Here is a 16,195-nt window from a genome sequence, read left to right as displayed (position 1 = left end):
CTATTGGAGAATATTACTTTAAGAGTATTTTATTCGGATGCTAAGTATGTTTTATTTTTGTCTTCTGATCTGTTTAATCATATTGAATTTAATATATGGTAGACTCATGATCACATGTTCATTATAAAAATAATTTTAACACCCATTGTGGTTTCTGGAAAAATACAAGAAGTAGTAAGGTTCCTTCCTCTCTGGATAACCCTGGCTTTCCTAGAACTTGTAATATAGACCAGACTAGCCTTGAACTCACACAGATCTGTCTGCCTCTCAGCTTTCCAAGTGCTGTGGTACACTCAAACTGTGCACTACCATGCATGGCATAAGGTTCTTGATTTAGAAACTAATGGTCTCCAATTATTCTGGTTTTGTAGTGCACATATTACAATTCAGAGTCTCCACTATTTATTACTAAAGTCCATGTTAGTTTTCCTTTCTTTTTGAACACATGTCTGTATGTGTAGATGTGGGTGCATCTGTAAGGGAACCAGAGTCAACCTCAAACACTGTTCCTCAGGACATCGCTACCTCTGTTTTTATTATTATTATTTTTATTTGGAAACACTTTTTATTATACATTTAAATTAGAAACAAGCTTGCTTCCCATGTCAGTCCCAGCTCCCTCCCCTCCATGCCCGCTCTCCCCAACCAGCACCCCCAGCCCCCCACCCGGCCACCTTTGTTTTAAAGACTGATTTTTTAAAATTAATTTTAGCTATGTGTGTATATATTTGTCTGTGTACGGGTGTGTACCCATGGAGTCCAGAAGATGTGAGATCCACTGCAGCTGGAGTTACAGGTGCTTGTGAGCCACCCCCTGTAATGCATGGAGCCAAACTTGAGTCCTCTGCAGGAGCAATATGTGCTCTTAACTTCTGGGTCCTCTCTCCAGACCCCCAACTCTTTTTGAGGCAAGGTCACTTACTGGGACCTGGGCCTCACCGATAAAGCTTGGCTGCCTGACCAGCAAGTCCCAGGGGTTCACCTGTCTCTGCCTCACAAGCACATGCTCAGCTCTATACATGGGTACTTAGGACCCAACATACATCCGCATGTTTGCCCAGCAGCACTTTACCAGCTGAGCCATCTCTCCAGTCCTGTAGCTTTTATTTTACTTTGAACTCCTTGTGTTTATTAATTTTTATTTTTTATGTGTGTGATTGTTTTGCCTGTGTGTATGTTTGTGAGCCACAGGCATGTCTGTGCCCATGAAAGCCAGAAGAGGGAGCTGGGTCCCATGAAACTAGAGTTGCAGACAGTTGTGAGCCACAGTGTGGGTGCTGGGAAGCAAACTCTGGTCGTGTGGAGAGGCAACAAGTACTCTTAACTGCTGAGCCGTCTCTGCAACCCCTTGGTTTTCTTACTCTGAGTTCTATGAACAGGAATTGTAAAAGCCCAGGTGATAATCACATTTGAAATCTTTGCAGGGTTACCGAGGCATCACCTGCTTCTTAGTAGACCGAGATACAGAAGGTTTTCATATAGCGAAAAAGGAAAACAAGATGGGGATCAGAGCTTCTTCCACCTGCCAATTAACATTTGAGAATGTCAAGGTAGGTATTCTAGAATATTCTAGAATATTCAATAAAGACTGATGAGGTATAAGCCTTACATAGGGTCATAGGAAATATACAAGAGAAACGTCAAAACAGCAGGTGATGTAAGTGCACACAGAAGAATCTTTGGCAGAACTGGTCAGCAATTAAGCCCTGACCAAAGGCATTTTTCACAAGAGTTGAGGCCCAGAGTGGAAACTTTTCTGTCTAGCCTCTGACCTAGAGAGCAAATACCAGAAGTTAACTTAAATTATTATTGTCTTTGCAACTTGCCACTTCTGAAACATTTATACTTTATAAGCTTGGCATTTGTGAACCAAACTCTGCTGGGAGAAGGAATTCTGAGGTTGGTACACCAGTGGCCACAAGATGGGGATGTTGCTCAGTGAGAGTGGAAAGCAGCCAGGCAGCACTCCACTAAACAGTCTCCAGGATGCTGAAACTGAGCTAGAGCCTGCTTGTGGGTCGTCACAGATGGTCCACTGCTTGGGATTTTTGTGGGTCCGTGTGTATGGAGGTACTGAGACATCTTTACAGGTGTCTTTAGGCCTCACTCCTTCCTTCTTTCTATGTTTCCTTTATCATCCTCCATTCCTCCCTGCTCTCTCTCCTAACTAAAGTATTTTCTACTGTTCCTAGTATTAACTATTAAGGATATTTGCTTTATGTATATAAATGTTATTTTGCGTGTTCACACTCATGAGAGAGAGAGAGAGAGAGAGAGAGAGAGAGAGAGAGAGAGAGAGAGAATGAGTGCTTGGCCCTGGGAGACCAGAAAAGAGTAGAGGGACTAGAATTAAAGACAAATTCTCTGAACCTCTGACCCATATCTCTCCTTCAAATATTATTTTTTATATATTATAAGAAATGTTATAGTTTGTTGTATTCCTTTCTCCTCTTCTATTAAGCAGGAGAGTATGCACACTCACACATGTGCACTCACAGAAACACACACACACGCACATGCATGCATGCATGTATGTATGTATGTATGTATGTATACATAACCCTAATCACAACCCTTAATATATATTATATATTATGTTATATTATATCATACCTCTTGGTGTGTGTGTGTGTATTATTCTGGTTACTCTCTTCCCATGCTCTTTCTTATCTCCTTCCTACACACACACCTAAGTAGGCTTTTCTAAAAGTGAATTGTCTCAACCAAAGAACAGTTTATTACTCTTGCCTTTGAAAATACTTCATGATTTGTTTGTTATTTGTTTTTTTAAGTTTCTAATAAATTATCTCAACACTATTTAACATACAAGAACTGCAGGTAAATTGTTACTCTTTTATGTTATTGACAAATTATATGAGATTTCCCTTTTCTAAATTAATTCACTCATTCACTGAATAGATTGTGCCTAGGCTCAGGAGAATGTAAGAAAGAGAAACACACACTTGGGGACATAGCGAGGAGACACAGATGTCAGCAGACAAACTAGAGTTTGGTTTTTTTTTCTTAACTGTGTTAGATAAAATATTCTATTTTCTATGTATAAATGTTTTGCCTGTATGTATGTGTACCTACCACATGGTTGCCTGGTGCCTTCAAAAGTCATGGGAGTATGTCAGATCCCCTGAAACTGGAGATATGGATGGCTGTGAGCCATCATGTTGAGTGCTAGGAGTTGAATTCAGGTCCTTTGGAAAAATAAGCACTCCAAACCACTGAGCCATCTGTGCAGCTTCTATTATTGAAGTTAACTCGATACTGTGATGGGGTAATATCACAAAAGTTGGGGATATGCATACATTCATGAATGTTTGTGTATTTACATGTTACGTATATTTAGAATCAAAATAATACTATGTAAATCTAAATATAGAAGTAAATATACATTTGTATTTTCAGGTTCCAGAAACCAGTGTTTTGGGAAAAGTTGGACATGGTTATAAGTATGCCATAGGAAGTCTTAATGAAGGTAGAATAGGAATTGCTGCACAGGTAAGTCACATCTTAGCTCTTTCACATTTTGACCCAATTAAAATAATAAAAAAAAGACTTGCAATAAAAGCAATATCTAGAAGCTTGTGAACACAAGGTGGCACCCTGCCTTTGCATGAGGAAAAGGAATGAGTTCAGATTATCTCTCTCAAATTCTACTTTGGTCAATTATCTAAGTGTCCAGAAGATCAGACAATGGCTTGGTGATAGCTGCTTTATGCTTTAAGAACATTACAATATTATCTATTATCTAGACCACTGACTTCCAAGTATATTACATATTAAATATGGCATTTTTTTCAGTTAACTTTTCAAACCCTAAAGTTCATTCTTTTAGAAATTTTTAAAACTAAGAACAATCGTTCAATTGTATAAGGATATTATGTGAGGATCCATATATATGTTTATATATATGTATATATATTATATTATGTAAGGTTCCATACACATATACATATGCATGTATATATAACACTAATCACAACCCTTAATATATATTATATCATATCATACCTCTTAATATATGTATACATTATTCTGGTTACTCTCTCCCCACACTCTCTCTTATCTCCTTTAAAACCCTGGCAACACCACAACCCCTTCATCCTACCAGATTCAGGGTTCATGACTACTGGCTTTGTTTAGTGATCCATTTCCAGGGTCCTCTATGTGAGCCTTGGGTTGGGGCTATGCATTGGAGCCCAGTGAAGTCACAAGTGTGTACACAACTGAAGGCAATGACTAACCCCCACCAAAACTCTGTCAGTAGCAGGTAGTTCAACAGTGAGAGTTGGAGCCCCCTAAGCCCCTCCTGGACTCATCAATAGTCAGATTTGTATTTGGTTTTAATCAGTCACTAAGATTACCAATTTACAACTTTTAGCTTTTGCTATAAATTACATCTGCTAGCCATTTAAATAGTTGAATGTTGAATTATTATTACTCTGCATTTTTATGCTGTTCTTAACTTCATTAACAAACTAGTTCGTTTAGGGGGGAATTTTGCTGAGGATTGAATCCAGGACCCCAAACATGCTAACCATCTGCTCTACCTCACCCTAACAAACTATTCTTAGACCAAGATTCAACTTCAGTTTCTAACAAAGCTGGAAAGAGCACTGGCATACCCGTGATTTTAAAGGTTTCTTGTTATGTAACTTCATCAGGAACAGCATAAAAGCTCCAGTATGACAGCCGGGTGGTGGTGACACACGCCTTTAATCCCAACACTCGAGAGGCAGAGGCAGGGAGACCAGCCTGGTCTAAAAGAACTAGTTTCAGGACAGCCTCCAAAGTCAGAGAAACACTTTTTCGAAATCCCCCCCCCAAAAAAGGTCCAGTATGAGACATAATGGTTCCTAGACATATATATATATATATATTATAGATGTGCTTGTCATGAAGTCCATGGCATGGACTTTACTCCAGTTACTTACTCTGCATTATCCTATAACCCAGTGAAATGTTAAGAGCAGGTATGTAATGTGTCAGTGGGTACTTCTGAAGGAAAAGGTATGTGTAACAGTGAACCGGGCTCACTATTCCTCAAAACCCTGTAGTAGCAGAGAATTCATGTCTTTACTATTTAAAAAGGAAACATTTTGCCCAGATAGAAGTGCTTGTTTTCATTCACAGTTGATAATTTTGGTGTTTAAGTCAATGGTATTGGCCAATATCTGTGATCCTAGTTCTCACAAGGCTTGAGGATAGACATGGCATTTTTCAAGGCCAGCCTGGGTACATAGCAAAACCTATCTAAAAAAGAAAATCAGGGCTGGAGGGATAACTCAGCAGTCAAGAGCACTGGCTGTTCTTCTCGAGAACGCAGGTTTGATTCCCAGCATGCGTGCAGTGGCTCACAGCTAGCTATTACCCCAGTCCCAGGAGATCCAGTGCTCTCTTCTGGCCTCTGAAGGTTCTGCATGCACATGTTGCACAGGCAAACATGCATGCAAAACATAGTAAAAATGATGATGAAAACATACTTAAAAACTGAAATCAGTCTTCACTTCAATAGAGACATGCTGGGCGGTGACATCATCTATAACCACAAAAAGCTTGCTGCCTCATATTATTTGGGTTTTGTAAGGGCATTGTCCCCTTAATTTTAGATATGATCTCTCTTCTCCAGAGAATACTAAATAAAGACTAAAAGAAAATGTGAATGAACACTAATGAAATATTGATGTTTGTGAGCATTTCCCCCCACAAAGCTTTAATTATTGATTTTTTCTTTTTTTTTTAAACCTACATAGTTTGACATAATTAGATAGTGATTTACTAGCTACCTAATGTTGAAGTTTAGAAACCATTTTTAAGCTTGGATCATTCAATAGATACGGAAATTGGTTAGCAATGAGACAGTTCAGCTAAAATTGTTATGCCATTCTGACTTGTTCTTCAAGGGCATAAATTAACGTTTTTTACCAGATTGTTTTATCAGTTGTCTGAACCCCAGTTAAGTCACCTGAGGAGCTTTTAAAAATGCTAATATTTTGGCACACTCCCTCATCCCCCTTCCTCCCACTCAGTGGCAGAGTGCTTGTCCACACCCTAGGTTTTCACTCTCTGAACATAAAGCAAAACAAAAACAAAGAAAAGAAGTCACTTATCACATTTGGCTTTGAAGACAGGAGAAACGGTCTGCAGTCTAGAATCTTGAGTCAGTTCTGGTCTTAGCTCTTAGAGCTCACTTTATGCCTGGAGAGCCAGAGCCTGGTGAAGAGAACTTTGGAGCGGTATTCTGGTTATATCAACATAGCTGTAGCCATCCTGTGTCCAGATGGTCAGATACAATGGGTAACTATATGTAGTGAATACCCAACACACCCCCACTCTTCTTACCCCTTCCCACCTTCCCCAGTACTTCAGTCCTCGCTTGAAAGGAATTGCAACTTGGGTAACTAAAGGCATGAACTTGTAACAGTATACATTTTGACCTATGGGTTTCTCTCTCCCTCTCTTTTTTAACAGATGCTAGGACTGGCCCAAGGATGTTTTGACTACACCATTCCATACATTAAAGAAAGGATACAGTTTGGCAAGCGAATATTCGATTTTCAGGTGTATAGAATTAAACTCTTTCTGTTGTCTTGGACTTTCCCTCTTCCTTTTGAAAGCCATGGAGGGAGTCCCCCAAGGATGCTTAATTGGGAGGAGGGATAGGTCTCATAGCTTGGGCTTGTGGCCTCCTTAGTCTTTTCCAAGAGCAGAACCATGGTCCTGGAGGCAGCTGTTGTATGTTTGGGATGCTGGGGTGGGCACTGGAGAGCTGTCCCCTTGCCACCTCAGAGGTCCACCGTCCCCTGAGTTCACAGCCTGGGTCTCCCATGTGCAGGCTCATATGACTTTATTGAAATGCGGGCCCTAGAAATGTTTCAGGCTTCAGAAATCTTTGGGACATTTTTGTGGACATGGTAAAATATCCTGGGGATACAAGGCAAATCTAAACAAAATTCATTTATATTCCATAAATGTTCCATATGTAGCTTCGAGGTCATTTTATGCAGTGCTTTTAATAATTTTATATATGAAACGAAATACCGTGGGTTGAGCTTTCTACTTGTGGCACATTCTGATATTAAAAGGTTTTGAGATTTTGGAGCACTTTGGATTTCAGGTTTCAGATTAGGACTGCTGACGCCATGCTGGCCACAGCTCCTACTATCATCCCCCATCCTTCACAAGGGAAACCGGGACACAGGAAGATGGGTTCCCAAAGCTGTGTAGCTGATGTGATGTTTTGTCATGGCTTCTAGTCTAATTTCCTTTTCAGTATTCTAGCACACCGTCTCAAGATAGCGATAGATGATAGATTCCAGATGGCAGCAAGAAGGGCCGACAGTGAGGCCGGCTAAAGATGGCTTTTGATTTCCCCTGTTAGCCAGGAATCAGTGTTTCTTTATGTGACAGAGGGCAGGTAAACTACTCAATATAACAGTAGTGGCATTCTTAGAAACCATTGGGGTGTATTATTTTTTTAAGGCAGAGATTTAATTTAAAAATTTTGATCACTGGGGCAGTGGTTAAAACATGCCTCTAATCCCAGCACTTGGAAAGCAGAGGCAAACAGATTTCTGTGAGTTCGGGGCCAGCCTGGTCTGCAGAGCTAGTTCCAGGACAACCAGGGCCACACAGAAAACTCTGTCTCTAAAAACTAAAAGAAGAAAAGAAAAGAAATTTGATTGTGCCAGGCATGGTGGTACATGCCTTTAATCCCAGCACTCAAGGGCAGATTCAGGTGGATTTCTATGAGTTTGAGGCCAGCCTGGTCTACATAGTGAAGTCCAGGACAGCCAGGTTTGTGTAGAGAGACCCTGTCTCAAAAAAGGGGAGGAGGATTTGATCATTAACTCTATAAAGCTTTGGTGATATTCAATAGGGTAATATCTGACTATCCTCTCACCAAAATGACTTGTTTTTCACCTGGGTGTGTCCCTAGCATCCTTGTCATCTCTAGGCTTCAGAACTTTTGGGATAGGCCTAGGTAGATCATCCTTACATTTGTCAGTTGATTATTCAGCACAGATTTGAGCATGTCTTCCATGCAATGCCTTGTGTCATATAGTGCACTCAGGGGATCTACATCTAGCTATCATGAGGGTTTTGGAGAGGGGGCGGGGTCAAGACAGGAGGCATAACTCTGTTACCTTTCTGCCTCCCATGCTACCTTATGTGGTCATTGAATAAACAGCACCATGGTGACTAGTTTAATTGACCCAAAGGAACTTTGCAAAAATGGTTGTAATCTCTGAGTTCTACATAAAAAGCCACCAGAACTATAGAACAGTGATATCAACATAAAACAGGAAAATTCACTAATAGGCAAAGACAGAAAGACCAGCAACAAACATGCATATGTCAGGCTGATACATGGTAGATGTAGCCTCATGGACCACAAAGTGATGTGGAGAAAATGAAATTATCTTTGCTTCAGATACATCAGAGAAATCATGTGAAAAACAAGTTTAAATTTATAGAAGGACGTAGGGGACTGTTTATGACATTAAGGTAAGAAGAGATTTCATAAGTGAGACATAAAAAAGACTAGTCATAAAGGAAAAGACTTAGTAAATTTTCCAAGCACAGTGGCACATGCCTAAAATACTAGTACAGAGAAGGCTAAGGCAGGAAGATTGCCATGAGTTCACGACCAGCCTCAAGTATATAGCAAGTAGGAAGCCAGGCCAGCTGTCAGGACTATATACCAAAAATATTAACTCCAAAAAAAATTTGATTACCAAAGTAATTTTCCTCAAAAAAAAAAAAGATGTCATAGTGAGCTGGAGGTGTGCCTTGATGGTAGAGTGCCTTCCTAGCATGTAGCATAAGACCTGAAGTTCAATGCCTATAACCCAGAAAGAAATGGCACAAGTGAAAAGACATGTCATAGCCTGTGTCTCCCAAGTGCATACAACCACCTGTCTATTCTTGAACATTGGAATAGACCCACATCAATAAGATTAGTTGAAGGAAAAAGATTGGTGCTTCAAATATTCTTTCATTGCTTTATAGCTAACAACTAAATTAGCCATGTTCAGAAATCAAAATTTTTCTTAATGCAATCAAGCAAAGAATATTTGAGAGTTTTTGCTCTGTTGGGACTTAGTATAAGCTCAATTTGTACCATAAACAGTTAAAAGTAATTATTAAATATGAGTCAAGGTTTTAAAACCTAACAATATGATGGCATTATTTTAAATCTTAGCAAATTGTGAGGGATTACATGAGCTTTGAAATTTTTCAAAAAAAGATTCAACAGTAATACAGTGTATTATTTATCTTTAGATTGCAGGTTTAAGGCATTTAAAAGGAATGGATTTGGATTTCTTTGGGGTGTGTTTTGAGTCTGTGAGCATCATGTATCCTACTTGCAGTTAGAAGCAAAATGACTTTTGCAAACTGTCATTTTCTAACATGTGTCTGAATGTTACAGGGGCTCCAACACCAAGTGGCTCAGGTGGCCACCCAACTGGAAGCCGCGCGGTTACTAACATACAACGCTGCTAGGCTCGTAGAAGCCGGAAGGCCATTTATTAAAGAAGCATCTATGGCCAAATATTATGCATCAGAGGTAAAAATGGAAGGAGATATTCAGTCTCCTTTTTTTCATACATGAGTTTATCAGTCTTTCACTTGGGAATATTGATTGAGCTTAGGTTATCCTCCAAGAAAGAAAGCGTTCACTCTCCACTTCCTGCAGTCTTAGAAGTGAGAAAGGATAAAGCTGCTGGCTGGGTGTTTTCAGGTTGAAACACACCACCCCAAACACAGAGGCCTCCTCTGAGTGATGACCTCAGGCCCATGCTCTCAAGTTGGAGTAAAGTGAGTGCCATGGAGATTTAAAGCATCAAGAAAAGATGATCGACATATGTAATACCTTCTACTCAGACATACCCATTCTCTGTGTGCACATGAAACTATGGCAGGAGAGTTGATCCACATTATGGACTAGGGCTCTTCCAGTCTTGACACTGAGTCAAGATTTAGGAGTATCCAACCTTTGGACATTCTCATCTCTAGAAGTATTGGGTTGCTTTCATAGCTTTCCTGTGTTACATACAGCCCATGGGCTACAGGTTAGATATACAGACAAATGCTCATTTAACCCTGACAACTCCTAAAATGAGAGACTGCCATGAACTAGAGTCAGGATGGGAGAGGAGAAGAAACTGGAAGGGTAGGCTGGCCTTGGAGGGGGATGAACAGTTGGACTACTTTAATGTCATCTCAAGGATGTCCAGAGAGAGCTTAACTGACAGACAGACAGACTCTCTCTCTCTCCCCTCTCAATGTCTCTCCCCCTCCCTTTCTCCTCCCCTTCTTCCTTCCCCCACCCCTCTTTCTGGATCTCTCTGTCTCTGTCTGTCTCTCTCTGTCTCTGTCTGTCTGTCTGTCTGTCTGTCTCTCTCTCCCTCTCTCTCTCTCCCTTCCCTCCTGCCACCTATCCAGACCAGGTCATTCCTTAACCTAACTCCTGGGTCACCCAACTGCTCGTCCCAGTCTTACTGTGGTTTTGGTGTCCATGATGTCACTTTTAACTTTTCAGTGACTTCTCACAATAAATGGAACAATATTCATACTAATTTCTCACAATGCTGTAGCAAGAAAAATTCCCAAAATGCAGTGTCTTGAAATAGACAGTTTTATCTACTGCCATTTTGGGAAGTCAGAAGTGTCAAATGGGCCTTTGAGATATCAAATGAAGCTGTTAGCAGAAAGACCTTCTGGAGGCTCCAGAGGAAAACGTTCTAGCTCCCAAGGGCTGCTCACATCCTTGATTCACAGCCCTTTTGTCCGCCTTCATGGCCAACAAGGTAGCTCTCTCTTTCTCTCTAACTCACTCTCATTGCTGTGGTCAGATTGCCTTCAGTGGTGGGCTCTCCAGCATCTTTCCTCCTTTATAAGCCCTGTTGGGATTACATGTTCTGTCTCAATAATCCAGGATAATTTTCTTATCTTGAGTCCTTAACTTAGTCCCAACTGCAAATTCCCTCTGTTGTCATGTAAGATAGCACATTTGGTTTCTAGGGTTTAGACTCTCTGGACATCTTGAGGAGCCATTACAGTAATCAAACTGCTTGCCCTCCTCCCAGGCCTGCCTGCCCTTCTAGTCTTTTCTCCCCTCTCCCCCTGACCCCAGTCTCACTGGTCCCTGAGACCAGTGGGCCTCTGCTCTCCCTGGAGCCCTTGTACATGTTGTTCCTTAACTTGTAATGCCCCTAAGTGGTGTTGTAGGTCTCAGTCAAGCTGTTTCCTCAGATCACCATCTAAATCACAACAGTTCTCCTCTCTACAGCTTGTAAATCTCTATGCCAGTTGGTTTAATGTCTATTTAAATGAGCACAAGGACCAAAGTGTCTGTCTTTTCCTTCCTCGATACATATTTGCAAGCAAATGATGCCCTGTTGGTAAGCATGTGCATATGAACAAGTCTGATTTCCTTTTCAAGAAAAGTGTTTTGTGCATTAGTAGCATATTTTAGAAAAATGGTGTGGAGACTTACAAAATAACTGTAGCCCTTGCAGTTGCTCACAGTGAATCTGAGCTCCTGAAACTGTCACTCATGGGCTCATCATGCACAAGCTTGCAGACTGCCAGTCTGTAATTCGCTACTTACCTTTGGTAGGTTGCTCAATTGACAACGAGTAAGTGCATTGAGTGGATGGGAGGAGCTGGCTACATCAAAGATTACCCTGTGGAGAAATTCTTCCGAGATGCAAAGATTGGTAAGTAGACTTTTGATGACTTATTTTCTTTTGTTTTATTTGCCACTTCAGGTGTTTGGGCTATAGTATTTGTCAAATTTGTATTACTAGTACTTAAGTAAACGCATTTTTAATCTCCCAGTATGTTTATTGACTTTCTCTGTGGCTAGATTTCCTCCTTCTTGGTCATATCAGAAAAAAAGGAAATTGTATTTCTAAAAGCACCAAATTGACTTTTAAAATGTCCTAGTAGACCTTTTAAGAAATCTTCGACAAAATCCACTGTCTGCATTTTTCTGCTACAAAAATTGTTAGTGTTTGCCATTCCTGTAATCTAATAGTGCTCTCTTTGAAGTATGCTTCTAATTTCGGAAGGTAGCTGCCTCATCATGCCTGAGTGCTCCAGTGCTCCAGTACTCCACCAGCAGTGAGGAGTGTAACTAGGAGTTCTGAAGGCTGCCAGGTCCTTAGACGCAGCTGGGCTTATACACTGATGTACCAAGAGCTAAATCCTCGGTCGGTCAAAGCTGATTCTAGTTCTCTATAGATCGAATGGAAAATTGTTATGTTAGTCAGAATGACTTTAGACGCTGAGTCCTGTTACTTAGATCAAATGCAGGGCTGGTGTCCTTAGCACTCATCTCTTGCACTGCACTTTTTAGCTGTGGGTGAACTCATAATTGTCCTTTTTTCTCCCTTTTGTTTAAGGTACAATATACGAAGGAACATCCAACATCCAGCTGAACACCATTGCAAAGCACATCGACGCAGAATTCTGATACCTCTAGTGTCACTGGCGTGCCACTTCCAACTGTTGTGCCTTGTTAAGTGGAGCCTGCAGAGCATTGCAGTGTTCTGTTTGAAGCCGCTTGTCCTGGTTCTCAGGCCTGGTTTTTGTCCTTTCTCTACCCAATCTACTCTAAAACTATTTTGAAGCTTCTCTACACATTTATTTTTCTCATCCTAGTTTCTGAGTATACAGAAGTTTCACTATGCCAGCATCTGGGAAGATGAAAACATTTGAAGTATTGGTACTGCTGACAGAAATAGTCACTTTATATTCCTACTAAATCTTTGTACTGTGGTATAATTTAGAGGATCATTTGTTATAGTCGGCAACTTTTATTCAATACTTTATAGATTCAATGGTAAGTTGCTAAACAAGGTAGAAACTGATAAAATTTATTTGGAAAATTGAGAACTCCTAGTTTTAATGTCAAAGAAAAAGTAGACAATAAAGATGTAACTTGTAGGCCATATAATTGACAAAAACAAACGCCCAAAATATTATTTTCACCACCAAAAGCTGTATGTTTGGCTGCTATAATTGACCTGTATGAAAGATGTGTTACATGACGGCTCTATCAAGACATTTAAAAGCATGTCCCTGTATTAATTTTCAACTATAAAGTTTAAATAATTTGGCTTAATTATCTGAAAATATTCAGTTATAATATTCATTAGATCATGCACTATTTTTAGTAGTATGATTTATTATTGCACTTTAATTATTTTTCTCCTCAAATTTGGTTATTGAACTTTATCCTAAATAGTAATTAATCGAGAAATTTGATTTTGGTTTTAGTAATTCTCAGGAGAAATATTTTACCCCTATAAGGAAATAATATCACAATCTCACAAGGAATGGAGAACAGGAGACTAGATAGTCTGAAAAGGTACATCCGGTATAAATATATGTAGTTATTTATATAGTGTATTAAATAATTTTTATTGTGAAGACAAAGATCTATGTTTTACAATGCAAATGACAAACAGGCAAACCTAATCAAATGCCCAGCTGGCGAAGCTATTGATCAGTGTTAGGATTTTTTAGTCAATTGCAGACCCTGAGTCCTCTGGAGAGAGAAGTGGACAGTGGACAAGAGAGTTTCACATTTCCTGAGGAAACACCACATTATGCATGAAAAATGCCCCAAGGCTCATACGGTTGCTGACAATCAATCATTGCTGCTAAATAGAAAGTATTTCAGTGCTTTTGTACAAGGATAATGTTTATTAAGAAAACCTGACATTTCCTAAGTAATTTTGCTTTGCACAGTCATGTTTATTGAGCTGAATTAATTTCCACAATGCAAATCATAGTTAAATATTCGAGGTTGTGTAAATACAGTTGAGATAGGAATTACATTAAAACAGTAGGAAGAAACAGGACAATTTTAGACCTTGAATCCAAAGTGATAAAGTCTACTTGACTTTCAAATGGGAAAATGATGAAAGCCCCTCAACCAGTCCTTCAGAACATAAAGGCTGATGGGTCTGATAAGAAAAGCAAGGAATGGATCCAATGCCCTAACGGGGCTCAGACAACTTTAATTTCTAGGTTTACGTGAAAGCGGTGAACTTACAGATAATGCAGTGGGAGTCAATATGAGTAAACAGAGGATTACCTTCTCTAGAATGAGAGACACGTGGAAGTGTGATAAATACCATGTTCTAACTCACAGCACCAGAGTCACTCACTCTATTACATATCTGGACTTTAAATGTGTCCATAGAGTTATAATTTTGTATATGTATTTTGTGTATTTCACAAAGGATAGTTAATATGAATTAATTATTAACATAATTAACATACAAGCTTTTCTTCTTTTGTTAGTGAACCCTTGTATTGTTTCACCAAAGAGAGTGTTTGGGAGTCTACTTGTATTTCTTACTTTATGGTTTTTCTTCTGATTTCTGTGACTTTGTAATCTGTCATGAAACTATGGACTTTGAGTTTGTATCTGGTAGGAACCTAAAGCTGTTTGTTAATTTGAGGACTGAGATGACATGGGGCACAGGAGATAAAGAACTGACCTGGTGTGTATACAGGCGGAACTAGTTGCCGAGTTTGCATTGTTAGAGAGCTCACTTTATCACATCAGAATCAATTAAAGAATCAATGCCAAGGACTTGATCATGGAACTTTAAGCCTAAAAAGACCGTAGACAACCATAAAGGTAGCTCTGTCAATTCAAAAGTGAAGGACTCTTTTTTTGTTGGTGTTTTTGTGACAGGGTTTCTCTGTGGCTTTTGAGCCTGTCCTGGAACTAGCTCTTGTAGACCAGACTGGTCTGGAACTCACAGAGATCCACCTACCTCTGCCTCCCGAGTGCTGGGATTAAAGGTGTGTGCCTGGCAAAAATGAAGGTTGCTTTCTCAGATCATCTATCCAAGGACAAAGACAAGAATTCAGTGTTCCTCCCATTACCAAACACAGTCATTGTTCAGCAGATCATGGGTTTTGTCCTTGTTGTAGATTTATTTCAAGTTAACTGATAAAGAATGAGCATTTCAGTAGTATTGTGATTGATCAGTCACTTGCCAAAAGCTGTTGGCCTGAGCGATGATGTCAGATGTGAGATGGCTAGGCATCACTGTGATACTGTTTTTTTTTTAAAGAAATACCCTGTAGGGTATTTATGCTGATCTACCATAAAGTGAAAGCCCCATTCTAATGGTATGTATCAGATTATGTTCCTTTGGAGATTCTTGCTGCTAGAATAAAGTGCAGTTGTCACACACACAGATGAAAATGCGTGTAGTCTTCCAGAAAGGTAGGCACAATGCTGGTGTCCACCATGCCAATAGCTCTCTTCTCAGGCAAGCCAGTTTTGTTCATTTTCAGAGAAGAGGTTTTGTAATGTAGAACAAATTTAAATTCACAAGGCTAAAAATAAGTTTCCTCCAGAGAACTCTTTTTGTTTCCATGGCTGTGTAAGCAGCTCTCGAGTAGAGAGGCCACTGCTTTTGGGCACACCCTCCCAACACAGATACCAGTGGATATGTGTTAAAGAAGTACATCTGTAAATTTATATTATTGTACTTTTTACTCAGGGATACACCACACTACAGAACCATAGGAGATTTCAGCTTGTGTGTTCCTTATTCCTACATCAGTTTAAAAATCTAGACATTGGTAACATTTTTTTTCCACTCAGAAATGTGTTTTTGTGGTTACTACATCCAAGGATGGGGCACCCTTACAAGCAACCATTACAAAGACAAATAGTCCCAAGGTGTGCCCATCTCAGTGCCCCTTTTCTGTTTTCATTAATGTGCATTCACAAAAGTATTGAGCAGAAAAGTGCCAGTTTCAGCCCTATGACGAAGGACTTCTTTGAAATGATAGCAAGCGTGCATCCCAACCATCATTCTGTCACACCATGTGGCCCTGGCTGTCCTTAACTCACTGTGTAGTCCAGGCTGGCCTCAAGAACTCCTAGAGATTCCACTATTCCTCCGTCTCCCAAGTGTTGGGATTAAAAGAGTGCGTCACCATGCCCAGCCCCCTTCTACAGTCTTGACACCTGCAGACAGCAATCCACGCAGTGGCCGCTCTTCTCTCTTAAACTGATAGGGAGGCTGTAACATAGAGAGTTTAAGTAGGGTGTGCATTGGTCCATGACCATAGCACGATGGGGGAGCCTGGCTGCTGAAGGCTCTCCCACTTGCATTCCTTGTGTCACTAAGGCTGT

General features: G+C 40.0%; 1 protein-coding gene across 1 annotated transcript in view; it reads left to right on the top strand.

The window, feature by feature from the left end:
• Positions 1-14,697, top strand: part of Acadsb (acyl-CoA dehydrogenase short/branched chain) — a 36,491-nt gene extending 21,794 nt beyond the window's left edge. Inside the window, exons 6-11 of the mRNA XM_005063366.4 lie at positions 1,425-1,550; positions 3,418-3,510; positions 6,484-6,573; positions 9,446-9,583; positions 11,639-11,738; positions 12,426-14,697. Of these exons, the coding sequence (XP_005063423.1) occupies positions 1,425-1,550; positions 3,418-3,510; positions 6,484-6,573; positions 9,446-9,583; positions 11,639-11,738; positions 12,426-12,496 (618 nt within the window). The 3' untranslated portion in view covers positions 12,497-14,697. The remainder of the gene's footprint in view (positions 1-1,424; positions 1,551-3,417; positions 3,511-6,483; positions 6,574-9,445; positions 9,584-11,638; positions 11,739-12,425) is intronic.
• The last annotated feature ends 1,498 nt before the right edge of the window (positions 14,698-16,195 follow it).

This window comes from Mesocricetus auratus, unplaced genomic scaffold, assembly GCF_017639785.1.
Source record: "Mesocricetus auratus isolate SY011 unplaced genomic scaffold, BCM_Maur_2.0 Super-Scaffold_4256, whole genome shotgun sequence".
NCBI lineage: Eukaryota > Metazoa > Chordata > Mammalia > Rodentia > Cricetidae > Mesocricetus > Mesocricetus auratus.
The sequence above is the reverse complement of the archived record's forward strand: the minus strand, read 5'-3'. Positions and strand labels throughout refer to the sequence as shown.